Below are 25,744 nucleotides of genomic sequence, written 5' to 3' on the forward strand. Positions count from 1 at the left end.
CATGGTTGTGTTTTTCTTTTTCTATTTATCTAGTGAAACTGAATTGTAAGTACAATCATTTCATATTTATTTCCATTGAATTCAATTGTGAATTAAAGGATCTTGGTTTCACCACGCCCTCCGATTACCCGAGTGCCGGGACTGAAGGGCGTAAGTGCGGGAATTCATTTTCCCAGAAATGATCCTCGTATTGTGTATGCTCGGTGCCGAGGGCGGGAGAGCGCTCGCTCCGAGCGTATATTTTGGTTGGAAATGTGTAGATGAAAATCGTAAGTAAGTGCTCTTTTCATTTATATTTTTTTTTGACCTGTATGCTCGTTGCCGAGCGAATGCGCTCGGCACGAAAACTTATTCTGTATGGAAGTGGAATCGCAAGTACAGTATTCTTTTTCATTTTCATATATATTATTTTGATTGTAGCAATACTCATTTTGGATCAGTTTCCGAGCTTACCCGGAAATTGATCCTTTCCCCTTTTTAATTGAATGAAGTGAAATCGCAAGTGCAGTTCTTTTTCATTTTCATATTTTATTGAGATTGCATTGTTTACTTGGATCAATGTTTCCGCTATTTCCCGGGAATTGATCCTTCCCCTTTTTATTTGTATGAAGTGAAATCGCAAGCGCAGTATTCTTTTTCATTTTCATATATATTTTGATTGCATCAATTCATTATGGATCAAGGTTTCCATTCATAATCGGGAATGGATCCTTTTACCCTTGCGCTCGGTACCGAGGGCGCAAATGCGCTCGATCCGAGCCCTTATTCATTGTGAAGTGAATCGTAATGCAAGATTCTTTTTCATTTTATTCCTTTTATTATTGATTGCATCAATATTATTTGGTTCAAGTTCCGCTCAGTCAGGGAATTGATCCTTATGCCCTTGCATTCGGGCCGAGGGCACGATTGCTCTCGGGCTCTTATTATTATTGTTGGGTACATGGGTGCTGTGCGGGGGTGGGGAACGAGACCCCCCCCCCCGCTCAGCTCCCACAGATGGCCCTTCCCCTTGGGGGGGGGGAGGTTATCTGCGTTCTTCTCCTCGCCCGACCCGTCGAGCGCGGGGGATGGCGCTCGGTGCCCGATGTACAATTGTATTCGGGGTCTTCCACTCGTTCGGAGAGGGCTCACCCCCCCGCGCGAGGGGACTTCCCCCCCACTAATCGCTACTACTGTTATTTCCGCAGGTGCTACTGCCACGAGGGTGGACCTTGGTGAGGTATGGGCGTCCTTCCATTTGCAGGGCGTGCTAGTGTCCAGGGGCTGCGGTTCTATGTCTGGGCCTACTGCGGTCACCCATGGAGTGGTGACCACGTTCCAGGTGACGACGTCCCTCCTCACCTGGTGTACTCGCCTCACGTGGTAACAGTCTTGCCTACAGCCGCTGTGAAGTGCCGTTCGCCGTACCGAGAGGGGGGCGTGCCGCCGCCGCTCGTGGTTGCCGCGCTGCCGCGCTGCCGCGACCACACTTCCGCTGCCCTAGAGCTCGCCCCTGGACCTGCCGCCGGTACCAGGATGTTGCTGGCTGTTGCTCCACTTCCTGTGTTTCCCGGTGCTGCCTGCCGTACCTGCCGATTCTGGGCTGACTGTCCATGCAGTTGCTGCGCTGGCTGTCCCTGCAGTTGCTGCGCTGGCTGTCCCTGCCGTTGCTGCGCTGGCTGTGCCTGCTGTTCCTGAGATGCCCATACCTGCTGACGTCGTCCCTGTTCGTGGTGGTACTACCCCAGACTTTGGTCTGTCTGTACAGGTGCGTCCGGGCCCTGTGGCTTCGGCTACAGCAGCCCCGGCTCCGCCCTGGATAGCAGATCTTACGTCTGTCCTGAGGAAGCTGACGAAGAAGAGGAGGAAGGTGTCGTCGTCGTCGTCTTCATCTTCTTCATCGTCGTCGGCTGCCGCCTCTTCCCCTTCGACTTCTAAGGCTTCACAGCCGAGGAAGAAGAAGGTTGCCTCCTCCCTCCTAAGAAGTCTCCCTTGGGAGCTTCTCGGGACCCGTCTCACCTCGGTGGGACGGGAGGGTTCCTTCCGCTGGTCCTCCTGCTCCTTCGGGAGTGGGGCCCGTCTCTTCTTCCGCAAGGAAGAAGACTACGGGGACCAGAGGGGTACCGGCTAACACCGGTACTTCCTCGCCTGGTGTCAGTGGTTCTGCCACTGCATCAGGGTCCCGTCTCGGCCTCTCCGTTCGCGGGAGGTACCGAGTGTACGGTCGCCTACCAGCGACCGTGCAGCCAGGAACCAGACCTCTGAGTCCGCTCAGCGTCAGGTTCACGGCACGGGGCGGAAGACTGGTGACAGCCGCTCACGCGACTCTCACCAGACCAGCTCTCGCTCTCGCGGCGACCAGCTGGCTACCCGGGGACGTGACGGTCCACGACCGGCCACGGGCTGAGGCTGGGAAGAGGTCCTCCCGTTCGCCGGTGCCAGCCACGGCTGGAACCAGCGACGTGACGTGCCGTGAGGACAAGCACTGGTCTCACTGTGACAGTGGAGCCTGCAGGTCGCCTGACCGTCGCTCTCACAGAGAGCGATCGGGTACGGCAACCAGCACCAGCTCTTCTGACACTCGAGATCGGGGCCGCTGTGCTCAGTCCAGCCATTCTCCACAGCGAGACGGTTCGACCAGGCCTGCAGCTCGATCGCCACCGCGGGTTGACGATCGCCTGCAGCCCTCCAAGCCTGCTGGTTCTGCCAGCGAGCGAGGAGGGAGCGTCAGGTCTGCCTCTCCCGTACCTTCAGCCTCCTCGGGTTACACCGGGAGGAGCGAGGTATTGAGGAGTGATCGTGAGGGGTGCGCCCCTCATGATCCCACCACGACGCCCTACGTGCCAGGCACGGTTCTTGGACCGGCCAGGACGTATGCGCAAGTGGATGGAGAAGACCGAGAGGGCTGTCGCTGTTCCCCCTTCTTAGGAGGAAGGTTCTCGGAATATGCTCTTGTTCGAAGGGCTTAACGGTCCCACTCTGCAAGATGCTGTGACTTCCGAGATCCAGAGGAACTTTGCCGAGGTTATGGCGCTGATTCGTCAGCACAACGACCTCGGGGAAGGATCGCCGCTCCCACCAGCAGAGCCACGTCTCGGCTCGAGTCGTTTTGGGGCCCGAGAGGGAACCCAAATCGACGGTGGGTCTGCCGCGATCGGAGCTTGCCGACTGTGTTGAACCAGGTAGTCTCTCGTCTCCGGACAAGAAGGCTCTCTCAGTTCTGGCCGGTCGAACAAGCTACTTCACCTCCTCTACTGCGACAGAGGCGTTTCTACGTGTCTTCGGACACCGTATTTGAATACCCCTTCGGTCCTCCTGAGGTTTCGACCTCGACGAGGACTCGAATGAGTCGGAGGACGGTATCGGCTCTCTCCTGTCAGGTGTCGATCAGCCCCACCCAGACGACGTTCACAGTGGCGGCAGACCCTTACCTACAGTATGAGTTCGTAACCCTCCTCGGGAAAACGTTTTTCTCCTGACGATACGTTTTCCCAGGCTCTGAGAGGCCATCGCCGTAAGGCGATGGCTGCTCCTTTTCTTCTCCAACTGCTAGTTCCGCTGGGAAGGCGAGCCAGTATCCAATTCCTCCCCCATTCCCTCTCTCCTTACGGCTACGAGGGAAAGGGGAGGGATCCTACAGAGATTTCTCTGTAAGATCCCACGTTAGGGGCTGCGCTACCGGGGGGACCTTCGGGTCCTACCTGACGTAAGCCCCGGTCGTTGAGGAGGGATCCTGCCCCTTTCTCGATTTCTACGGGAATCGGGAGGATCACCAGCCGATATCGTTTGACGAATTCGGTGGGGGGTTTCGCAGAGTGCTTAGAATTCTACGGAATTTCTAGCGCACTCAGAGTGTTCGAGTTTTTTTACGATCTCCAAACACTTAGGCGAGACCACGGTCCAAAGTGAGCGAGAATCCCCGATAATTGTTACACGATAATCGGGAACCTCGCTTATGCTCGAATTCCTGTAATTTCTAGCATTTGGAAGAAGACTGCTGCTGAAAGAAGAGTATCTCACAGTAGGCGATTAACCTGGAATAGAGAAGAACGGACGGGAACTTCCAGTTTGGCTTGAACTATCGTCTTCGGTATTCTGTTCACCATTGAAGCTTTCCTTTGGGAAGACTTCTCCTTCACTCTCTTGACTAGAGAACGAAGGCGGTCGATCTCCAATCCTTATTCTCATTCCTCGAGAGGAAAAGAATTTAGGATGGAGGTCGTGGTACAGAACCTACAAATATACTACGTATATTACCTTCGCGACATGATTCTTTTAACAGTTGAATTGTCCGGGGGGTAGGCACATACCGTAGTTAACTCTACGGTTTGTGACCGAGACGAATTGTATCTTAATTGAACTGCAACTCGGGGTTGCCTGCAACCTCCCAGCAGTTATCAGTTTCGATTTTAGATACTTGGTATTGTCATGACAACACCAAATCAGCTTTTGTATTTACCGAAATCCGTTTCGGTTAAATATAATTGCTCGAGCGTTATTCTTTATGCTCGATGGTTCTAGCCAAACGCATTCCTTCGTGGAATAATGGATTACCTGGCAACTCAGGATGACGAGTCACCGAGAGCTACTGCGTATTGAACTGCCTGATAGCGGCTCAGTATCAGCTAGGTCTCGGAGATGCACGGTCGGTTACGTCTCTCTCTCCCCTGGTTTGATTGACTACCGAACCGTATCTCTGCCCAACAATCATGGACTTAGGTCTCTGATTAACGGGGATTCTCGCAATAATGAAGGACCATCTACTGCTGTGACGCTCGATTTCATCGCCTTCGACATTGCGAGAATTTTCAACAGAGATATCTCTTGGACTCTTTCATCTTTCTGTTTACCGCACGGTAACAGAAGTCTGTACTAGTCACCCGCTGCATCGCACCGCGATAATGCGAATGATTTTTGCAGACATCTGAGTTTGTCTTCAAAATATCTCGTATTCGTAGGTGTGCAATTATTCATTGCTCGCCCCGAATTAACAGATATGTCAGAAGACATCGCCTACTCTCCGACCTGACAGCTCTACTTCCAAATGTTCAGCCCATGAGAAGCAGTTCTTCAGGCAGTATTTCCCTGTCTTCATTACTGAAAAGCGCTCCGCTTTTATTGCAACTACGATCCTCACCGGACAGCAATGAATAGCGGTTAGCGTTCTCAGTCTTTGTAGCACAGGTTCAGAATCTTGAGAATCCTTCTCTCGGTTCAGCTGTGAAGACGTAGGTTGCATTTTCTGTACACCTTCGTCTTCAACGACACATAGTGTTGTTTCTCCTTAGCCGAGAATCAACTATACTATGAGATATCTTGCCATCAGGGACCTCGGTCTCTAGAAGGCAATTGACTTTCGCCTGTTGGGCACATGCCTTAAGAGAGTCATCACCTTGCCTTCTGGCATCGGTGACGAACAAATTATTTGTTTAGTCTCTTGGCATAACCCTTTTAAGGCGAAGGTCACGTGACTTGCTCGGGTGCTTGGACAACTTGCCTCCTACCGAACGCAGTCAGTCGGCAGCTGTCAGAGCGCCCAAGTCTGTTACGAACTTCGCTGTGGACTTAGTTCGGTTGTTCCATAACAGTCTTTTCTTCGTCCTAACGGCTTGTCACAGTACCCATACCATCGACACCCACCATTGAGTGTCGGTGTCCTATCCACTACCGAGAAGAACAACTTCGCTGCAGACGGATAGACCAGTATGGGTACAGGACATCACCGAAGTCGAGAAGAGGGATAGGTCATACGACCATTCCCTTCTTTTCCTCTGAGGTAATTGCATGACTTTTCCTGCGAAGTCAAGCATCCAGGGGATGGGGATTCGTGACGCTCGATTTCGTACCGAATTCGTAGCGAAGACACTGAACCCTTCGGTTCCTGACGATCGGTTTAGAGTCCTTCACAATCCCCTCCCTAATGGACTTCACCGCCTTCGATGCGAAGGAGATGCTGCTTTGTCCTGTGAAAGCGCGACCGCGCTTTCTGAAGAAACTCGACATCCCAGGCTGAGTGTTGAAGACTCTTCGTCAGCACCAAGATGACCTAGAAGTACACTCCCTCGAGTTACACAAGAACTTCTCCGTGGCGCAGGTACTGAAGGCAGGGGTCTGGTACAACCAGACCACTGGCACCTCCTTCTACCTTTTGGATATTGCCCACAGGTCCTTGGATCGTTTTCCTTAGGACCCGTGGTGGCTGCTCAACACGTTGTGTAGCTAACCCAGACCCTAGCAGGCTGAACAGCATCGAGTCCTGGTGTGACTGTAAGAATAGATAAGTGAATGAGAGAGTGACTGGCTTCTCTTCCTATCTTTTTCTCCCCCCCTACCTGTGGGTAGAGGGATACGGTCATCACCTTGCTGGATAAGGACGAGATGCCGGTGAGCTACTCGACAGAGCCCCATCCTATCCCTTTCACTAGGGATGGGAGCGAATATCCACCACTTCCTCCTACAAGGGGGGGGAAGTGGATGCCAACAAGAGACAAACCATAACTTTATGTTGCCTCTTGCAAATAGGAACTTGTTCTTGTTTGCTGGTACGAAGAGATACGCTTGCCTCTCTCTTAGTACTTGGTCCAGAGGTCTGACCATTGATCCTGCGGTGCACACCCCGATCAATCGGACAGAGGCTTGGATCCCTCCCTCGCTCTTACGACCAGGGAGGCATTCCAAGGTTGGGCGAACACCAGTCTGTTCACAAAAGACTCAGATTCCTCCCACCAAGAAGTGAGTCTTCCTATTGTAAAAGGACCGAAGGTTTGTATGCCGTGTCGGAACAAATGACAATTTGTCCAAAATTGCATTTTTCCTAACTATACAAACCTGAGGTCCTTTTACACATAGTCCCACCTCATGCCACCCCTCACTCTGCAGTTTTTGCTTGGGCCAAAAGCAAAAGTGATTTGTTTACCTCCCAGTCGCGCGCGCGCGCCTGTCGGACAAGCAGTTAACTACCGAACCCCTTGTTCGAAAGCTTACGACCTATCCAGCTGCCGCTAGTACCTTCCTATTGTAAAAGGACCTCAGGTTTGTATAGTTAGGAAAAATGCAATTTTGGACAAATTGTCATATCATACTTGCATTAGGGAACACGGGAGTAACTGGCAAGGCCCCTGACCCAAGGCACCTATGGCTGCTAGAGGCATTCTTAACCCTCTTACGCCGACTGGACATATTTTACGTCGACTTACAAAAGTTTTTTTAAAATTCGCGGAAAAATACTTATAGGCCCACCAGCCTAAAACTTTTGAATCACGCGCCTTGGGGGATGCTGGGAGTTCACGGATCAAGGTGTTGTTTTGTTTACAATCGTTACGCAGGCGCGCAAGCGCGAATTTCTTTCTTGCCGCACTAAAAAGTATCTGTGACACATCTCTGAAATTATTTAGTCACTTTGACATAATTTTTGTACCATTGTAAATTAGCCGTTACATGAAGTATTATACAGTAGTACCTCGAGATACGAAAGGCTCAACTTACGAAAAATTCAAGTTACGAAAGCAAAGACGAAAAATTTTACTGCTCTACATACAAAAAGTTTTCAAGATACAAAAGGTTGTTGCTGTAAGTCCCGAGATTCGCCCGGACCACCGAGAACAATTTTAAAACTCCTGCGCCGCCACTGAGTATAACTCGCCAACAATTTTAAAACTCCCGCGCCGCCAACTGAGTAAACTCGCCACCATCCTCCCGCTCTCCCATTGGTTCCTGATGCTAGTCACCCCATAAGGTCCTGCTCTCCTATTGGTCAGCATCTACCCCTTGTGCTTTAAGTATTCTATTGGTAAAAGGTTGCTGTAAATTGAAAAACTAGATTCATGCAATACATTTAATAAAAAAAAAAACATTAGGTAAAGATAGAATAAAGAATAGAAATGAATGGTTATCATACTGTTTGATAGTTTCAGTAGTTGAAGAGAGATAATGAAAATTTATGGCTTACTGTGTAAAAGTGATTGCTTGGCGATCGTTCGATACTAGTAAGTGCTGGATGTAAACAGACGTTTGGAAGCTTTTTTTTTTTTTTTTTTTTTTATTATAGTTAATGGTTACTTAATAATTATTTGAAATGAGTACATGCAATACATTTAATAAAAAAATTGTGAATTAGATATCAGAAAATATAAAATAAATCAGTCTGCCAACAAATACGTATTTTTTAGAATTCTTCTTCTGTTTTATTATTACGTTACGTATTACGTATGTTTCATTACAGCTGTCAGTAACTCGGTATCTCCATTAGGTAAAGATAGAATAAAGAATAGAAATGAATGGTTATTATATTGTTTGGTGGTTTCATTAGTTGAAGAGAGATATTAATGACAATTTATGGCTTACTGTGTGCTAGGAAAAATGATTGCTTGGCGCTCGTTCGATACTCGTAAGAATGTAAACAATCGATTGGAAGGTTTGGTTTTTCTTTGTTTGTGTATTATAGTTAATGATTAATTAATAATTATTTGAAATGAGTACTACATACTGATTATTTATACATTTTATTGGCATATTCTAAGCTTTTAGCTCTTAGGTTTAGATGTCAGAATCATAGACTAGGCTACAGTAGCAACCGCTAACATAGGCTAGGCTTATTGCTAAGGGACATATGCTAAAGTCCTAATATATGCAGTAAAAATGGGGTTGAACATTACATGCAGTTGAATATTACTCAAGTATGTACAGTATTTTGCCTTTTTGGAGACATATTTCTTCCGTCGTAACCCTAGAACATGTGTTTTAGGCCTGGAAATATAATTTACTGGGGTGTTTTTGGAGGGCTTGGAACGGATTAGCCATTTTACATGTAAAATGCGTTCCAAGATACGAAAAACTCATAATACGAAGGCCGTCTCGGAACGGATTAATTTCGTATCTCGAGGTACCACTGTATATGAAAATGTGCGCATTTTTATGTAGAATACAACAATAAAATACTCATGATTGTAGCTTTTATCAGTTTTGAGATATTTTCATATAAATAACGATAATTGCCAAACTTTCAACCTTCGGTCAACTTTGACTACCGAAATGGTCGAAAAACGCAATTGTAAGCTAAAACTCTTATATTTTAGTAATACTCAATCATTTACCTTAATTTTGCAACTAATTGGAAGTCTCTAGCACAATATTTTGATTTATGGTGAATTTATGAAAAAACATTTTCCTTACGTCCGCGCGGTAACTCTTCCGAAAAAAATAATACTTGCGATTGTGGTAATGTTTGCACCATTTTAAAATTAGCCATTATATAAAGTTTTACATATGGAAATGTGCGCAATTTCATGCACAATACAAGTACAAACAACCCATGGTTGTAGCTTTTATCAGTTTTGAGATATTTTCATATAAATAACGATAATTGCCAAAATTTCAACCTTCGGTCAACTTTGACTCTACCGAAATGGTCAAAAAACGCAATTGTAAGCTAAAACGCTTATATTCTAGTAATATTCAAGCATTTACCTTCATTTTGCAACAAATTGGAAGTCTTTAGCACAATATTTTGATTTATGGTGAATTTATGAAAAAAATAACATTTTCTTTACGTCCGCGCGGTAACTTCCGAAAAAATCACACGTGCGATTGTGGTAATGTTTGCACCATTTTAAATTAGCCGTTACATAAAGTTTTATATATGAAAATGTGCGCAATTTCATGTAGAATACAACAAAAAATAATTGAAGGTTGTAGCTTTTCTCATTTTTGAAATATTTGCATATAAATCACGATAAATAGAAAAAACCACGTTCGGTCAACTTTGACTCTACCGAAATGGTCGAAAAACGCAATTGTACGCTAAAACTCTTACAGTCTAGTATTATTCAGTCATTTATCTTCATCTTGAAACAAATTCAAAGTCTCTAGCAAAATATTTAGATTTATGGTGAATTTAAAAAAAATCTTTCCTTCCCTCCGCGCGCGGATTCTCCGCCACAAATCTCCAAAATGCGTACGTCCCATTCTTGGAATATTTGCTCCGTTTCATATTTGGCATTTCATAGAGTTTTATATATGAAAATGTGCGCAATTTCATGTAGAATAAAACGAAAAATATTTGAAGGTTGTAGCTTTTCTTATTTTTGAAATAATTGCATATAAAAAATATATATATAAAAAAATTCGACATTCGGTCAACTTTATCTCGTCAGATATGGTCGAAAACTGCAATTGTAAGCTAATACTTTTACAGTATAGTAATATTCAATCATTTTTCTTCATTTTGAAAGAAATTGGAAGTCTCTAGGACAATATTTAGATTTATGGTGAATTTTTGAAAAAAATATTTGTTTACGTCCGCGCGTTACGAATTCATGCATTATTTTGTGATAATATTTTCTCTGTGTTGCTTTTATTGTTTTACAATGTGTTATATACCAAAATGATTGCAATTTAGTGTACATTACAACGAAAAAAAAGTAACTTGTTACCTTTAACCGTTTTGCGCACAGCGCGATTTGAATACAATTATATATATGAAATTTTGTTTTTGCGCTATCATATATCGCATTATTTATATATGATAATGATAAATTTTTTCATTTCTGATGGTTGCATACTAAACTTCAGGCAATGACAAAAAAAGGAGCCAAAAATGAACTCTTAATCTTGAAAACTAAGCGTGCTGTGATGTTTTGAAAAAAATATTTTTTCCGCTTCCGCGCTCACTCTGAAACACCTCCGGCACACGGGAGACAATTTTTTTTTTACTGCTTCGGCGCAAGAGGGTTAATATATATGTTAAGCCGGGTGGTGATGGTTAAGTAAACCCTTATTTCCAACTGTAGTCTCCTTATACTTGTTAGTTTTATAGTTGGAAAATACGAAAACAAACAATTGTTTTGGCCCAAAGAAAAATGATCAAAAGTGCATAACACAATAGGTAATCTAATTGGAAAATATGTTTGTTGTGAAGTTTCTTTATGCCATTACCTCAAAGACAAGTTAAGATTTAAAATTGTTTATGTTATACTATTACTTTATTTCCTTGTTATAGTAGGGTAAACTATATTAAGAAAGGTAATCATTACATTATTTGTCCACAGGTACAAATTGCATCAGATTCTGAAATCATTACTCCCTGGCAACATCAAAGATACCAAAATCAAGAGGTTAGTCAGGTTTGTTTAATTTGAACAAATATTTTTTTCAAGAATTCTTTCTCTTTTAAAGCTGACCTGAAATTATGAGATTTCATGAGAAATGAAGTTTCAGTAATAATAACTATTCTAGAATCAACTGTGATGTAGTAATCATATAAAAACTATGATTGCTGCATCCCTGAAGAGGAAATTACAGTTGAGTGTATCCAGGTTAAAAGTAATCAGAAGTGTTGAAATAGTAAGAACCTGACTTTTTTTTTTATAGTAGATCTATTTTTTAAATAGAGGAAAATATTAGTCCAACAGCATTTTCTGTTGAAAGTGTTATCTTGCATTACAACCAGGAATTAATAGTGTCACTATGAGATGTTGAAGTGTGTAAATGCTACTTGTTTTTAAATCTAAATTGTCATAAAAAGTGCTTTTCATGATGTCTGAGATCGTAACATACTACATACACTCTCTTCTTTACTTACTACTTAAATTCAGAAACTGAAGAAAATTGATGTGCAGTCTAGACAATTTTGCTATACTGTCCTGATCTGCACCATATTCTAACTCAGAATTTTTTTTATGACAAGTGAAAAGGAAAATATTATTGAAGTATGATATTTTCATAATAAAATTAAGTTACATATACATTGACCAAGAAATGACATAGCTATAGTTTCTAACTCGCGTGGCAGCCTTTTTTAAAAATCGCATTAGCATTTCAATTATTTTGCATAGGTGACTAGCCCTCCCCACTGTTGGCAATACTGGGAACAACTTAACAGATAACTTCATTGTGTTTATGCTCTTATGTCCATGAGAGGGATAACCTCATTGTGTTTATGCCCTTATGTCCATGAGAGGGGAGAGCAGGTCCCCATTTTGTGTTTACATGGTAAGTATATGTGAAACTTAATTTTATTGGGAAAATATCATTTTCGTATAAGTAACTTACTAAGTAATTACATAGCTGAATCCCACATTGAAATGGGGTGGGATACGTGGACATATTCTATTCTTTGGCTTACATACCTTGTGTATCATGCTGACCATACTGTAATGCACTGGGCATACATTTTATGTATATGTATTAATATTTTCCTGTGTTGTAAGATGATTTTGAAATTGTATTTACTGTACAGGTACATATTTGAGGATAGTACTGCTGTATAGTACATATCTAAAATAGGGGGGTAGATTAGAACGATGGGACTCCTACCTCTAAACAGAATGCTAGGTTTGTTACATCATGTTAATCTCTCTCTTGTATCAGTACTTTACTGTACATATCCTTTTATGAAAATAGTATAAGTTACTTTACCATAAACATAAACATGACTATAAACAATTACAGTATGTTCACAACAGATCACAGAGGTAGTATTGCCAAATTTTTTGCTTTTGTTTGACTTATTGTACTGTATTACATTATTGTACAGTATTTCATTACAAGTATAGTTGAATATGATTATCAAACATATAACAGTACACTCTCTCTCTCTCTCTCTCTCTGAGATAAGAGGAAAAGTGATAATTTATGCATGTACGTATGTTTATTTGTTATGTACAATGTAGTTGTTTATATGCGGAACAAACCTTTGGTCTTAACAATAGGATAATCTTCTGGTGCCAGCTGGAAACTGGTGAAAACAATCAAAGATTGTAAAACAAGGAATCTGTGGCCTATGGCAACTCAGGCATATACGAGGCGGATGTTTGTCGTCGACCAATGTTGGATCCCCGCGATATGCTGTCCTTTTCCAAACTGGTTTTTTTTTAATGTAGCCTGCACTTTATTTCTTTTTATTCAGCCCAGAAGTTCTGTGGATGTCAACTTTAACTCTGGATTGGCATTGCTTGCGTTATGTGATAGGCTGGTCCATCTAAGAGAGTATTCAACCCTTCAGAGACAAGACACCTTACTTTGGGAAAGTGTTTGAATTTTTTTTTTTTTTTTTTAAGTTAATTTGGAAATATGTGTACATATTGACATTTATGTTTTTATGTATCTTCACATATGTCTGGGAACTTTGTAATGTTTTAGTCTTTCAGAATGTGTGTGTTTCTTGATGTTCGGGACGAATTTTAATGGTGGATGATTGCAATAGTATTCCCTTCTACTTGGAGGGTCAGTTGTGATTTTCATCTTGTCTCTTCCCAACTTGCAGGGTCAGTTGTGATTGTCATCTCATCTCTTCCCATCATTTTAGTAGGATTGGAGCGTGGGCAGTACGGCCATCTTTCCCTCCATCCTCACATATCATTATTTTAGTCTCTCTCAGGATACAATCTTCTTCCTGAGGGAGAGAGAAATTTTGTTTATTTACAGACTAAAGTTGTCAGCCCTGTTTCTCATCTGGAAACTGGCAGCGGCAGTGGTCTCCGAGAACTTGAGAGCCCTCTTCTTCGCTTCCTTCTGACAGCCCTCTTCTTTGCTTCTATTTGACAGAGATGCCAATTCACTAATTTTGACTTGTGCATTTGTGCTGTGAAGAAGTGAGAATTTGGAGCAGTCAATACTGTCAGCGGGTGGAGTTCCTTGCTGTTTTCAGGGCCCCTTCCTGCCGAACAATTCAATGTCGTCGTGCGGGGATACCAACCTTATGGTTTGCTTTGAACATCGTTTACCTATGATGTTCAACTGGGTAATGATATAATTGTAATGCTATATTGTTTTAAGTTTTTTCATACGAGAACAAACCCTCGGTTCTTAACAATAGGATCATTTCTAGCGCCTAGCTGGATCCGGTAAAAAAGTAGATGAAAGCAAGGAATCTTGTGGTATCTGGCAACGCATGCGTAGATTGGGTGAAGAGTGGTCAAACGCTGAACATCTATGCCAGTCTTTCTTTACCGCCTTCGGACGAGAGTTGGTTTTCCTCCTCTCTTGGCCTTTTTCCCGGTTTTTTCCCCGTTTCGTTCCTATAGTGTGTTTGTGTGTGTTTTTACCTAATATTATGGCTGCTTCTGCTCCTTCTCGACGTCAGTGTTGGTGCCCTGGAATTCCTGGATTTCCGTGTTCTCATTTCTTGGCTTCATCGGCGACGGACCCTCACATCACTTGCAGTAGGTGCCGTTCCAATTTTTGTACGATTACGAATCCTTGTACGGAATACCGGGCATGGCCTTTGGAGTAGTGGAGGAAGTTTTATGGTAAGAGAGAATGTCGGAGAGTCTCCACTCTTCCGCAGTAGTCAAACCCCATAGTAGCGTTGCCCCTGCTTTTCCTTCCTTTTCTTCCGTTAATTCGTTGATGGAAGTATCTTGAGGTCGCCAGGGTATTATTTGTAATGTAGCCCCCTCTTCGGGAGTTTTTTCGATTCCCGAGAAGGGTGAGGTTTTTTCCTCATTCTCTTCACTTCCATAGTCGGAGGCGTCCAAAATGGCGGCGATTTGGAGGACGCTTGGGCCAGGGGGTACAATATCCTTGGGAGGACTGCTAGCGCATTTTGAGGAGGCTCGCACCCCCCCCCCCCCCCCCCCCCCCCCCCCCCCCCCCCCCCCCCCCCCCCCACACCCCCACCCCCCCCCCCCCCCCCCCCCCCCCCCCCCCCCCCCCCCCCCCCCCCCCCTCCAGGCCTCGTCTCTACGGGAGGGAGCAGTTGGCCATCTTGTATTGCTCTGCCGGTGTCTGCCACTGCCTTGTCTCGGAGTGATGCTGCGGCGTCAGCCCCGTTGTTGTCGTCACGGGGCCCAATCTTTGTGTATTCCTCCACCAGTGGCGTCTCTTTCCCCCTTGCTCAGAGGAGAGGTCGTGACGTCACCGCCGCTTGTGACGTCGCTCTCATCGATGACGTATCTTCCAGTCGCCTCCGAGCCGCTTCTCTTAGGCGTGACATCATCTCTACTGCCCAGTTTGAAACATCTCCCTTCCTTGTCTTCGGAGCCTTCTCTGGCCCATCTGAGCTCATATGCCAGGCGGTGCTTCAGAGGCTGGACTCTGTTTTAGATGTGAAGTTGGCTGCCTTATCGGTTGGGAGGACTGGTAGGAAACACATTGCTTCATCCCCGCCTTCCGAGAAGAGTGCGCATAAGAAGCTGGTGCTGTCTCCCTCTCCCTCTTCCCCCTCTACGCCTTGTGGGCGTGTTAGGCATTGGAAGGCTAAGGACCTTGCCCTTCCTTCGCCGCCGAGGGAGGAACAGCATGGACGTGTTCCTGAGAGTGCTGTGGTTTCGGGCAGTGTTAGTGATGTGTGTTCTGCAGGGGTTGCTTCGCCGCCGAACCCGTCCGTGCATGTGATGGTAGTGCCCCTTTTTCTCCCAGGCCTATTCGTTGCCGTAAAGACCTGAAGGCGCCTGTCAAGAGGTCGAAGGTAGTGAGCACGGAGGTGGTGCAGCCGGAGTGTTTGCTTGCTTCCAAGTCTTCCAATATAAGGGATTTTCCGTCAATCTCGAGTGCTCGAGTTTCCCCCCCCTCACGTACGTACGGCTGCCACGTCCGTGTCTGTTCATGGCTGTCTGGAGTCACCTGTTGAGGTAAGTGATGTGCCTAATGTTTCTGTGGGTCCGTCTCGGAGGCTGACGCTTTGTCATTTTCTGCACTACTCAAAATGTTCTCTCGAGTAAGAGACTTCAAAGAGAGAGGAGTTTCACACCTACTTCTCCATCACCCCCTCGCCATTGTGTCAAACATTGGAGGATCAAGGATTTTGTGGTTTCGTCTCTGTTAGTGAAGGAGTGCATCACCTTCTTCCTCACATGATCATGTTTCTCCCATGCACATTCGTGTTCATGCAAGTGAGAGGAATGCCTCACCATCTGCCCCACAAGGTTTTGTTTCTTCCCATGTTCGCGTTGGTGATGTTGGCAGTGGAGCTAATGGAAGGAAGGCATTCTTGGAGGAATCTTCTCACTGATATTCCAACTTGTTTTGCTCCACATGACATGATTGGGTACAGGTTTCATCACTGGTGTCCATGTACATGGTTCATTGCTCATCCACGTACTTAACCATCGCTTGTCCATACATGATTCAGCACATATCCAGCTGCTTAGTATGTGTTTTCATCCCACGTCTGTATACCAGCGTCCATGGACGTATAGTGCCATGCCCACATCCGTACACCAACGTCCACTTCTGTACATCAAGTTCCATCGACCTATACCAATGTATTGGTACGTGTAAGTGTCCCTGTACATGTATCATTGCCCACGTTTGTATACCAAATTCACATATGTGGTTCATCAAACAGCCATGTCCAGTGTCTTCTTTTCAAGTTACATTGTGTTCGGAAGCATAGCTCTTTTGACAAATGATGACGACCTACCAAAAGATCATTCAGAACGTTTGTGCAAATGCCAGTTGATGGATTCATTCAATCAAGCCATCCAGCCTTCTGTGGGATTCAGGCCTACTTTATGGTTTGATGCTTGGGTTTAGGCAAAGACACTTCGAGGAGAAGGAAGGTAACAGGTAGCTAACACGACCTAGCCTAAGCGGGCCAGGTCTTAGCCTAGCCTAGATAATTTACCTTCTAAACCTAGCCTAAGTAGTCGAGTTTTTAGCCTAGCAAGTGCTGATTTCTTAGCTAACCTAAACAGTTCAGGGCTACATATCCTTAACATAACTACGTAGTTCTGTTAGGACGAGCATAACTAAATACCGGGCCGGATACAAGGTTTATTGTGAATTCCGTTACAATAACTTGCCGCCAAGGACCAGCACAAAAGAAAATCAGAATTAACCCTTAAACGCCGATTGGACGTATTATACGTCGACATAAATTGTCTGTTGGGTGCCGATTGGACATATAGTACGTCGATATAAATAGTTTTTTTAAAAATTTGCGGAAAAATACTTATAGGCCTACCAGGCGAAAACTTTTTAATCAAGCGGCTTGTGGGATGCTGGGAGCTTACGGATCAAGGTGTTGTTTTGTTTACAATCGTTACCCAGGCGTGCAAGCGCGAATTTCTTTCTTCTCGCACTAAAAAACATCAGCGACACATCTCAGAAATTATTTCGTCACTTTGACATAATTTTTGCACCATTTTATATTAGCCGTTACATGGAGTATTATATATGAAAATGTGCGCAATTTCATGTAGAATACAACTAAAAACAACTCATGGTTGTAGCTTTCATCAGTTTTGAAAATTTTTTATATAGATAACGATAAGTGCCAAAATTTCAACCTTCAGTCAACTTTGACTACCGAAATGGTAAAAAAATGCAATTGTAAGCTAAAACTCTTATATTCTAGTAATATTCAATCATTTACCTTTATTTTGCAACAAATTGGAAGTCTCTAGCACAATATTTTGATTTATGGTGAATTTATGAAAAAAACTTTTTCCTTACGTCGGCGCGGTAACTCCTCCGAAAAAATCATAAATTTTTTCGTCCGATTTTCATAATGTTTGCACCATTTTAAATTAGCCGTTACATAAAGTTTTATGTATGGAAATCTGCGCAATTTCATGTAGAATACAACAAAAACAATCCATGGTTGTAGCTTTTATCAGTTTTGAAATATTTTCATATAAATAACGATGTGCCAAAATTTCAACCTTCGGTCAAATTTGACTCGACCGAAATGGTCGAAAAACGGAATTTTAAGCTAAAACTCTTACATTCTAGTAATATTCAATCATTTACCTTTATTTTGCAACAAGTTGGAAGTCTCTAGCACAATATTTCGATTTATGGTGAATTTATGAAAAAAAAAAAAAAATTTTCCTTACGTCTGTGCGATAACTCTTCCGAAAAAAATCAGAAATTTTTTTGTCCGATTGTTGTAATGTTTGCACCATTTTAAATTAGCCATTTCATAAAGTTTTATATATGAAAATATGCACAATTTCATGTAAAGTACAACAAAAAATAATTGAAGGTTGTAGCCTTTCTCATTTTCGAAATATTTGCACATAAATCATAATAAATAGAAAAAACCACATTCGGTCAACTTTAACTATACCGAAATGGTCGAAAAATGCAATTGTAAGCTAAAACTCTTAAATTCTAGTAATATTCCACAATTTATCTTCATTTTGATACAAATTCGAAGTCTCTAGCACAATATTTAGATTTATGGTGAATTTAAAAAAAAAAAAACTTTCCTTCCCTCCGCGAGCGGATTCTCCGCCGCAAATCTCCGAAATGCGTAAGTCGCATTCTCGTAATATTTGCTCCGTTTCATATTAGGCGTTTCATAGAGTTTTATATATGAAAATGTGCGCAATTTCATGTAAAATATAAAAAAAATAATTGAAGGTTGTAGCTTTTCCCATTTTTGAAATATTTGCTAATAAAAAAAAATATATAAAAAATTCGACATTCAGTCAACTTTAACTCTTCCAAAATGGTAAAAAAACTGTAATTGTAAGCTATAACTCCTATTCATAGAATCGGATAAAAGAGGGTCAATGATCAGACAATATGATTCAGCAGTGAAGAAATTGGCCATTTTTCTAAAAGATTCAGGAGCTCAAAACATGACTACAAATCTGACAATTTCATTCTTTAGAACTCTGTTTGAGAAAGGCCTAGCTGCGAGTACCATTACTACAATCAAATCTGCCTTAAGGAAGATTTTTCAGCTTGGCTTTAATATTGACTTGTCAGATTCATACTTCTCTTCAATCCCGAGAGCGTGTGCCCGTCTGAGACCAGTAGACCGCCCTCATACAGTCTTTGGTTTTTAAATGATGTACTCAAACTAGCCTCAGACACTAATAATGATTTATGTTCATACACAACCCTTCTGAGGAAGACCTTATTCTTAATGAGTCTGGCTTCAGGGGCCAGCATATCTGAACTCTCGGCCCTCTCTAGAAACCCAGGTTATGTAGAGTTCCTCCCGTCGGGTGAAGTACTACTATCCCGGATCGGAAGTTTTTGGCTAAGAATGAGGACCCACAAAACAGGTGGGCTCCGTGGAAAATTATTCCTCTTACACAAGACGCATCATTGTGTCCTGTCGCTACTCTTAAATCCTACTTGGCCAGGACTTCCAAAAAGTCTTCAGGTCCCCTTTTTATTAGAGAAAAAGGGGGTACGATTTCCCTGAAAGGTAATAGACATGACCAATTCCAGCAACTTCTTTGTTTGTTCTATTTTCCCTCCTTCCTACCTACCTCGCTCGTATTCCCTACCAACCCTCCCTCCTCAGGGCCGGGTGGGTTCGTTGGCTATTCTGTCACTGGAACTTGTATATAGCTTTGAGACCGTATTGGTATCACTGACCCGTTCTGTACATATTTCTTTGTATGTTGCTTCAGATACCATCCCTTTATATTGTATTGTTATTACTAGTTTTAAGCCCTAGTTTAAGTCCTAGTTTTAATTAGTCATTAAGTTGTCCGTTTTTTATTACGGCTCATTAAATTTATTCTTTGAAGAACCTTAGGTTTCATTATCCCTTATATAATTTGTTTGGTATCTTGCAAGCTTGGACGGCCATTCTCTGATACTTTTTCACCGGCAGACACAGGTCGAACCCAGAAAAGGGATTTTGACAAAGGAAAAATCTATTTCTGGGGGAAGACCTGTGTCGCCCGGTGAAAAGTTCCTGTAGCTCACTTTTCCAAGTATAAATAGATCCTAAATATACCAGAGAAAAAAGCTAGCATAGAATGCTGAAGTTACTACCCTCAGCTCGATCACCCCAAGGGCGTTGGTATAGCACTAGGGCGAGTGGAAGCCATTACTCACAGGACTTCTACCAATTAGAGGATTCCTTTCAAAGTCCCTTCCATGGCGAGAGCCGTTACAGAGGCCACCCCTTCTGCCTTCTGCTCGCTACTACTACTAGTACACACGCCGCCATCTTCATTCCTGGAATAGCCACACAAGCTTGGACTGGCTAATGAGTGGGGAAAGGAAAAAAGGGCCGGGTTCACCTGGCGACACAGGTCTTCCCCCAGAAATAGATTTTTCCTTTGTCAAAATCCCTTTTTAATGCCTTCAAACGCCTTCTGCTGTACTGAAGTCCATCTAAATTTTACATTTTTCTTCAACAAATCATACAAGGGAGCTCGCTTAGAAGAAAAATTCTTTATAACCTTGCAATAGTAAGTAATCATACCTAAAAAAAGATTGAACTTCTTCAACAGAAGTAGGACATGTGCAATCTAAAATAGCTTTCAGTCCCTTTGAAGATGGCTTGACTCCTTCACCTGAGATGTGGTATCCTAAATATTCAATCTATTCAGCCTCCAAAACAGTCTTAGTCTTATTTATTTGTACGTTATGTGCTTGCAAAAGTTCCAAAACCTTTCTTAATCTCGGTGATCATGCTAATTTTTGGTAGCACAACTTACAATATCATCTAAATAAGCAGCTACACCCTCCACATTTGCCAACAGTTGAGAAATAAACCTTTGGAAAATACCAGGAGATGAGGACAAGCCAAAAGGTAAGTGCTTATATTTAAACAATCCTTAATGCGTATTAATTACTAAATACTCTTGACTTTTCTCATCAACAGGTATTTGAAGATAAACATTCTTTAAATCAATTTTGAAAAAAACTTTCCCTTACCAACAACAGATAACAATTCCTCAATCTTTGGTAAGGTGTACCTGTCACAATGAATTTGTTTATTCAAAACTTTAAAATCTCCACAAATCCTCATTTCAACCTTATTTTCTTTCAATACTGGTACAATAGGAACTGCCCATTCACTATGTGATATGGGTTCCATCATTTCATCCACTGCTAGCTTGTCTAGGGCATCTTCAATCATTTTCTTGTAATAAAAAGGAAGTGTGCAATCTTTCATAAACTTTGGGGTAGCATTACCTTTTAAATGAATCTTAGCTAAAACACCAGTAATAGGTTTACTTGAATCTACCAAGTAATTATCTAGCAGCTTTCTGCACTCACATTAGCAACCTTTATTACTCTAGTACCTTCATCTATTCCAGCCAGATAAATACCTACTTGCTGCATTAAATCTTTACCACACAAATTTGTATTACAAGAATCAACAACATAAAATACCTGAGAAACCTTTGTGCTATTATAAAGTACAGGAGCTAATGCTTTGCCTAAGACATCAATTTTCGTATAATCATAACCTCTTAGCTTTTTATTGCATGGTTCCATATTTAGTTTTAACCCATGTACCCACTCTTTGGTTATAGTGGACACAGCAGCGCCACTGTCAATCTCAAATGGAACTAAATTCTGATTAATACTGAAATAAAATTCATCAGAATTAAGAGCAAAAACCTTTCCTTTAACCATTAGCAATCTATCATCACTGTTGTCTTCATAATCATCAATAGTTTTTACAGCCTTCTTACCTTCAGCCCTACTATTGGAAGCTTTATACCTAGGTTTAACACTGCTAGGTCTATGAAGAAGAGACAAATCTTTGTTTGCCTCTCTACACCCCCTTTTTAGATGACCTTTCCTTTTATAAATGTTGCAAGTCAGATCTTTAAACCAACAGTTTATACTCTCATGAGGAAAACCACAATGCTTACAAGATGACTTTTCTTTTCTCACTGAACTAACCTGTGGCTGTGATTTGTTCCTCACCCACGAAAGCTTTTTCCATGTTCAAAATTCTTTCTAAAACTGCACTAGTGGTCATAGCTTGGAGATCAATATTCAAAGCAACTAAAATGGGAAAATATACTTCATTGTCCACTGCCATAAACAACTGATCTCTGACTCTTGAATCGAAATGATTACCAAAACTGCAATTTTTTGCTTAAGCCTTGAGGTCTGCATACAAACCATTCACTGTTTCATCCCTCCTTTTTTTTCTTTGTTGAAAAGCTATTAGGCTACAATGATAAGAAGGTTTCACAATGTAATGTGATTTCAATACAGCTACAAGGTCATCGTAAGTCTTTGTATGGGGTAAATCAGGAGCACACAAATTACCCAATACACTAAAAACATCAGTTACAATTGACACTAGCAAAACATTTTTCTTTTGTTGTTATCTCCCTCAATTCCAAGATTACTAAAATTAGCTTCTAACAAACTAAGCCAAAGATCCAGGGTTGTCTGAGAAGAATTAAAAGGATCAGTCTTAATCTGAGTAGTCGTCGCCATCGTGAACAAGACTGCAAGATGAAGCAAAACTATGGGTAGGCCAGCCTATATGCCAGGTAAGGTAGGGTAAAAACAATAAATCGAAGTATCAACTAGTACAGCTTGCGGAATTGAAAATCCTCACCCTTAGCATAGGCGAACTCTGCCTAACCTCCGCACCATCACTGTCAATCAACTGGCCTTACGGAAGTATCCTCAGAGGTGGTAGGCTACGCAGAACTCATAAAAAATCCTGGAAAATCCTAACATCCACATGAAGTTCTTATAGACCCTATGCTCCTCTGCATGGATTCTCGTCGCCATTTGTTAGGACGAGCATTATTAAATATAGGGCCGCATACAAGGTTTATTGTGAATCCTGTTACAACAACTTGCCGCAAGGACCAGCATGGTGAGCTCATCACAACACAACAACGCGACCGAAAACTCAAAAACAAAAGACGTTCATGGCAGGGAATAGAATCAGAATTAACAAAGGATTACCTTTTTTTTTTTATCTAAAACTCTACAAGTTCAAAGCTGGTTTAATCTAGTCTAACTGGTTAAGTTCTTAGCCTACCCTGTCTAGTTCTAAGCTACTTTAACCTGGTCTAAACGGTAGAGTTCTTAGCCTAGCCTAGCATAACTAGTTCAGCACTACCTTAATCTAGCCTAACAGATGAGTCTGTAGCCTAGCTTAACTTGTTCAAGGATACCTTATCCCAGTCTAAGTGTTTGAGTTCTTAGCCTAGTCCAACTAGTCCAAAGTTACCTTGACATAGTCTAAGTGGCTGTTCGTAGCCTAATGTAACTAGTCGAAGCTACCTTAACCTAGCATAATTGGTTCAGTTCTTAGCTTAACTAAATACTTTAGTTCTTAACCTCACAAGTGGTTAATTCATGAACTAGCGTAGCTAATCTCAATGGCTAGAACCTTCCTTTCAATCTTAGCTTAGCCAAAGTGCTAGAATTCTGGCCTACAGGGATAAGTTCTTAGGCTAACCTAGAATGACAGCTAATGGGCACACTAGTTAAACCTTCCCTGGCCTATTTATATTAGCCTAAGTGTTGGGTCCTAGTTCAAGCCTAGATTTGGCAATTGGCCAAACATATTTCTCCATACTTCTGCTAGCCTAAGTGTTGGAGTTCTCAGACTAGCCTACCTCTTGATTCTGCAAAATTTCCCTCCCATGCCTTAAGAAGTGGGCTTTGGGTGGGCTTAGGTTCGATTCCTAGCTTAACCTTCCTTCATATGAATGACCATATCAGTACAGGTAGTGTTTGAGTTACGATAATTCATCTTAAGACAATATTTTGAAAATATTTTTAAATTTTGCTCATAATGGGTGCAGCCCAGCAGCATACAACTAGGGAGCAAGAAAGACAGACCAAATTACAATAGCCTAACTTTTCTCACCTAGTTAAGGGATGAAAAAAAAAAGAGAGAGAGAATTATGAATGTTTTGTTCTAATGTTTTACTCGTTTGGTAAATGTGTATGGCCATGAACAATTGAACGAGAAACAACGTTTTGCTAAGTGCAACCGAATTGGATAACAACATCCATTTGGCTTGTATTTCAACCATCGTACGATAGTAAACAATTACAGCAGTTATGTTATAAATGACGTTATGTATAACAGGAATGATATATTTTTAGCTAATAAATTTGTTCGCTATAGATCAAAGAGCAGCAAGGAAACATACTGTTAAATTTAAACAAAGTTGTAGCTGAAGCTGAGAACACTTTTCGAACTGCTAATAACTGTCATTGTGCATTGGTAACAAAGATAAAACTCCCGCTCCCAGCAGCATACAACTAGGCAGCAAGAGAGACAGACCAAATTACAATTGCCTAACTTTATCTCATCTTGTTAAGGGATGAAAAAAAGAGAGAGAGAGAATTATGAATGTATTGTTTTAATGTTTTACTCATTTGGTAAATGTGTACGGCCATGAACAACTGAACGAGAAAAAAAAGTTTTGCTGAGTACAACCGAATTGGATAACAACATCCATTTGGCTTGTATTTCAACCATCGTACAATAGTAAACACAATTACAGCAGTTATGTTATAAATGAAGTTATGTATAAAAGGAATGATATATTTTTAGCTAATAACTTTGTTCACTATAGATCAAAGAGCATTAAGGAAACACACTGTTAAATTTAAACAAAGTTGTAGCTGAAGCTGAGAACACTTTTCGAGCTGCTAATGACTGTCATTGTGCATCGATAACAAAGATAAAACTCCTGTAAACTTATCCTATCACACACAACCGTAGATAAATTTGAGAGAGAATAATTTTAATGAAAACTTCAGGTCTTAAAAGAATACAGTTTGCTGCCATTTTCACGATGATAAAAGATAGATAAAGCTTGTACCACAAAGCAATCAAGTGAAAATAGCGAACGGAATCATGTAATTTCCTTTACACAATAAACATGCCCACAAAGCAATCTATTATCTAAAAAATTATTTAGTTCCCGAGACATATTAAATTCATATTTCGACTTAAAATTAACGCCTTATAACGAAAAGATGACCTTATCTCATATAAGTAAAGTATCTAGATATTCTTTTTTATGCTAACTAGAAGCAAAACATTGCTCCGAATTGAGTTAAATACAACAAAATAAACTCATATTCACCATCAGCTGATTTCCAAACCAAAACATTGACTGCTTTGTTAGTATTTTATGATACAATACGTATTATGAGAATACATACAATATAATTGGCTAGAGTAATATACAATTTTTAAGAGATTCACGGAAAAGATGCACATTCATTATGTTTTTATTCCATAATTATATGTAGGTGTCAGCAACCTGATAGGTATTGCTCCATTATGCTGATAGTATTGGTCCGAATCTGAGTCCAGTCCAATTTACTGTGGTATTTATCATCGTATACGCTAGGCTAAGTTGTTAGTGTTTTTAAATTTCTCTTAGTACTGAATTATCATCCATAAGTCGGTACTTACTCTTAGTTCTTCTTATGATATGAAGCAAAGCATGCAGCACAAAGCCCAACATCACATTTTTGGCATTCCCAAGTAGAGCGTACTCTGCATTCATGCCCAGCGGCACACATTCTCAGCTTACCTTTGTGCAATTTATGTAACTCATTAACATCTTCAGGAACTGCAATCTCATGTGAAGGTGGCTCAATCCGAGCTTCCCTGCTTGCAGCAATCTCTGCATTGCTCCTTCTTTTGTGTGATGGCCTTTTTGGTCTATAGTCCTCAACCAAAGCCTCAATTATTGAAAGTATGTAGTGCTTTCGTGGCATTCTGTTCTGGGAGCCTGTATGCTTTATGTACAGTATATAACTGTTTAGGACAGCAGTCCCAAAAAGAGCAAAGGCCACCTTTGTTGTCCATTTGACTGTGCGCCTCTCAGCCAAATACTTGTACAGCTTTGAGTCTTTTAGGTCAATGCCCCCCATACATTTGTTATAATCAATGACAACATTGGGTTTTGTTACCACCTTCCCCCTGCTATTTGTATAGTCCCTTCCTCCTTTCACACACTTTCTGGTTTGCCAAGGAGGCATTTACGCAATTCTTTGGAAGCCCCTTCCTACATTTTCTTACTGTACCAGTAGCAGTAGTTTTCATTTTGTACAGGTCTTGGAATAGCTGGGGAGAGGTAAAATAATTATCAAGTCCTAGATGGTA

At 41.8% G+C, this 25,744-nt stretch overlaps 1 protein-coding gene across 5 annotated transcripts in view; it reads left to right on the forward strand.

Moving 5' to 3' along the window:
* The window catches only part of LOC135197844 (uncharacterized), a 218,497-nt gene that overhangs the window by 91,198 nt on the left and 101,555 nt on the right, over positions 1-25,744 (forward strand). For all 5 annotated transcript variants that reach the window (XM_064225018.1, XM_064225017.1, XM_064225020.1 and 2 more), the window contains exon 6: positions 11,025-11,090. In XM_064225018.1, the coding sequence (XP_064081088.1) occupies positions 11,025-11,090 (66 nt within the window). The remainder of the gene's footprint in view (positions 1-11,024; positions 11,091-25,744) is intronic.

Source organism: Macrobrachium nipponense, chromosome 21, assembly GCF_015104395.2.
Source record: "Macrobrachium nipponense isolate FS-2020 chromosome 21, ASM1510439v2, whole genome shotgun sequence".
In the NCBI taxonomy this organism is placed as follows: Eukaryota; Metazoa; Arthropoda; class Malacostraca; order Decapoda; family Palaemonidae; genus Macrobrachium; species Macrobrachium nipponense.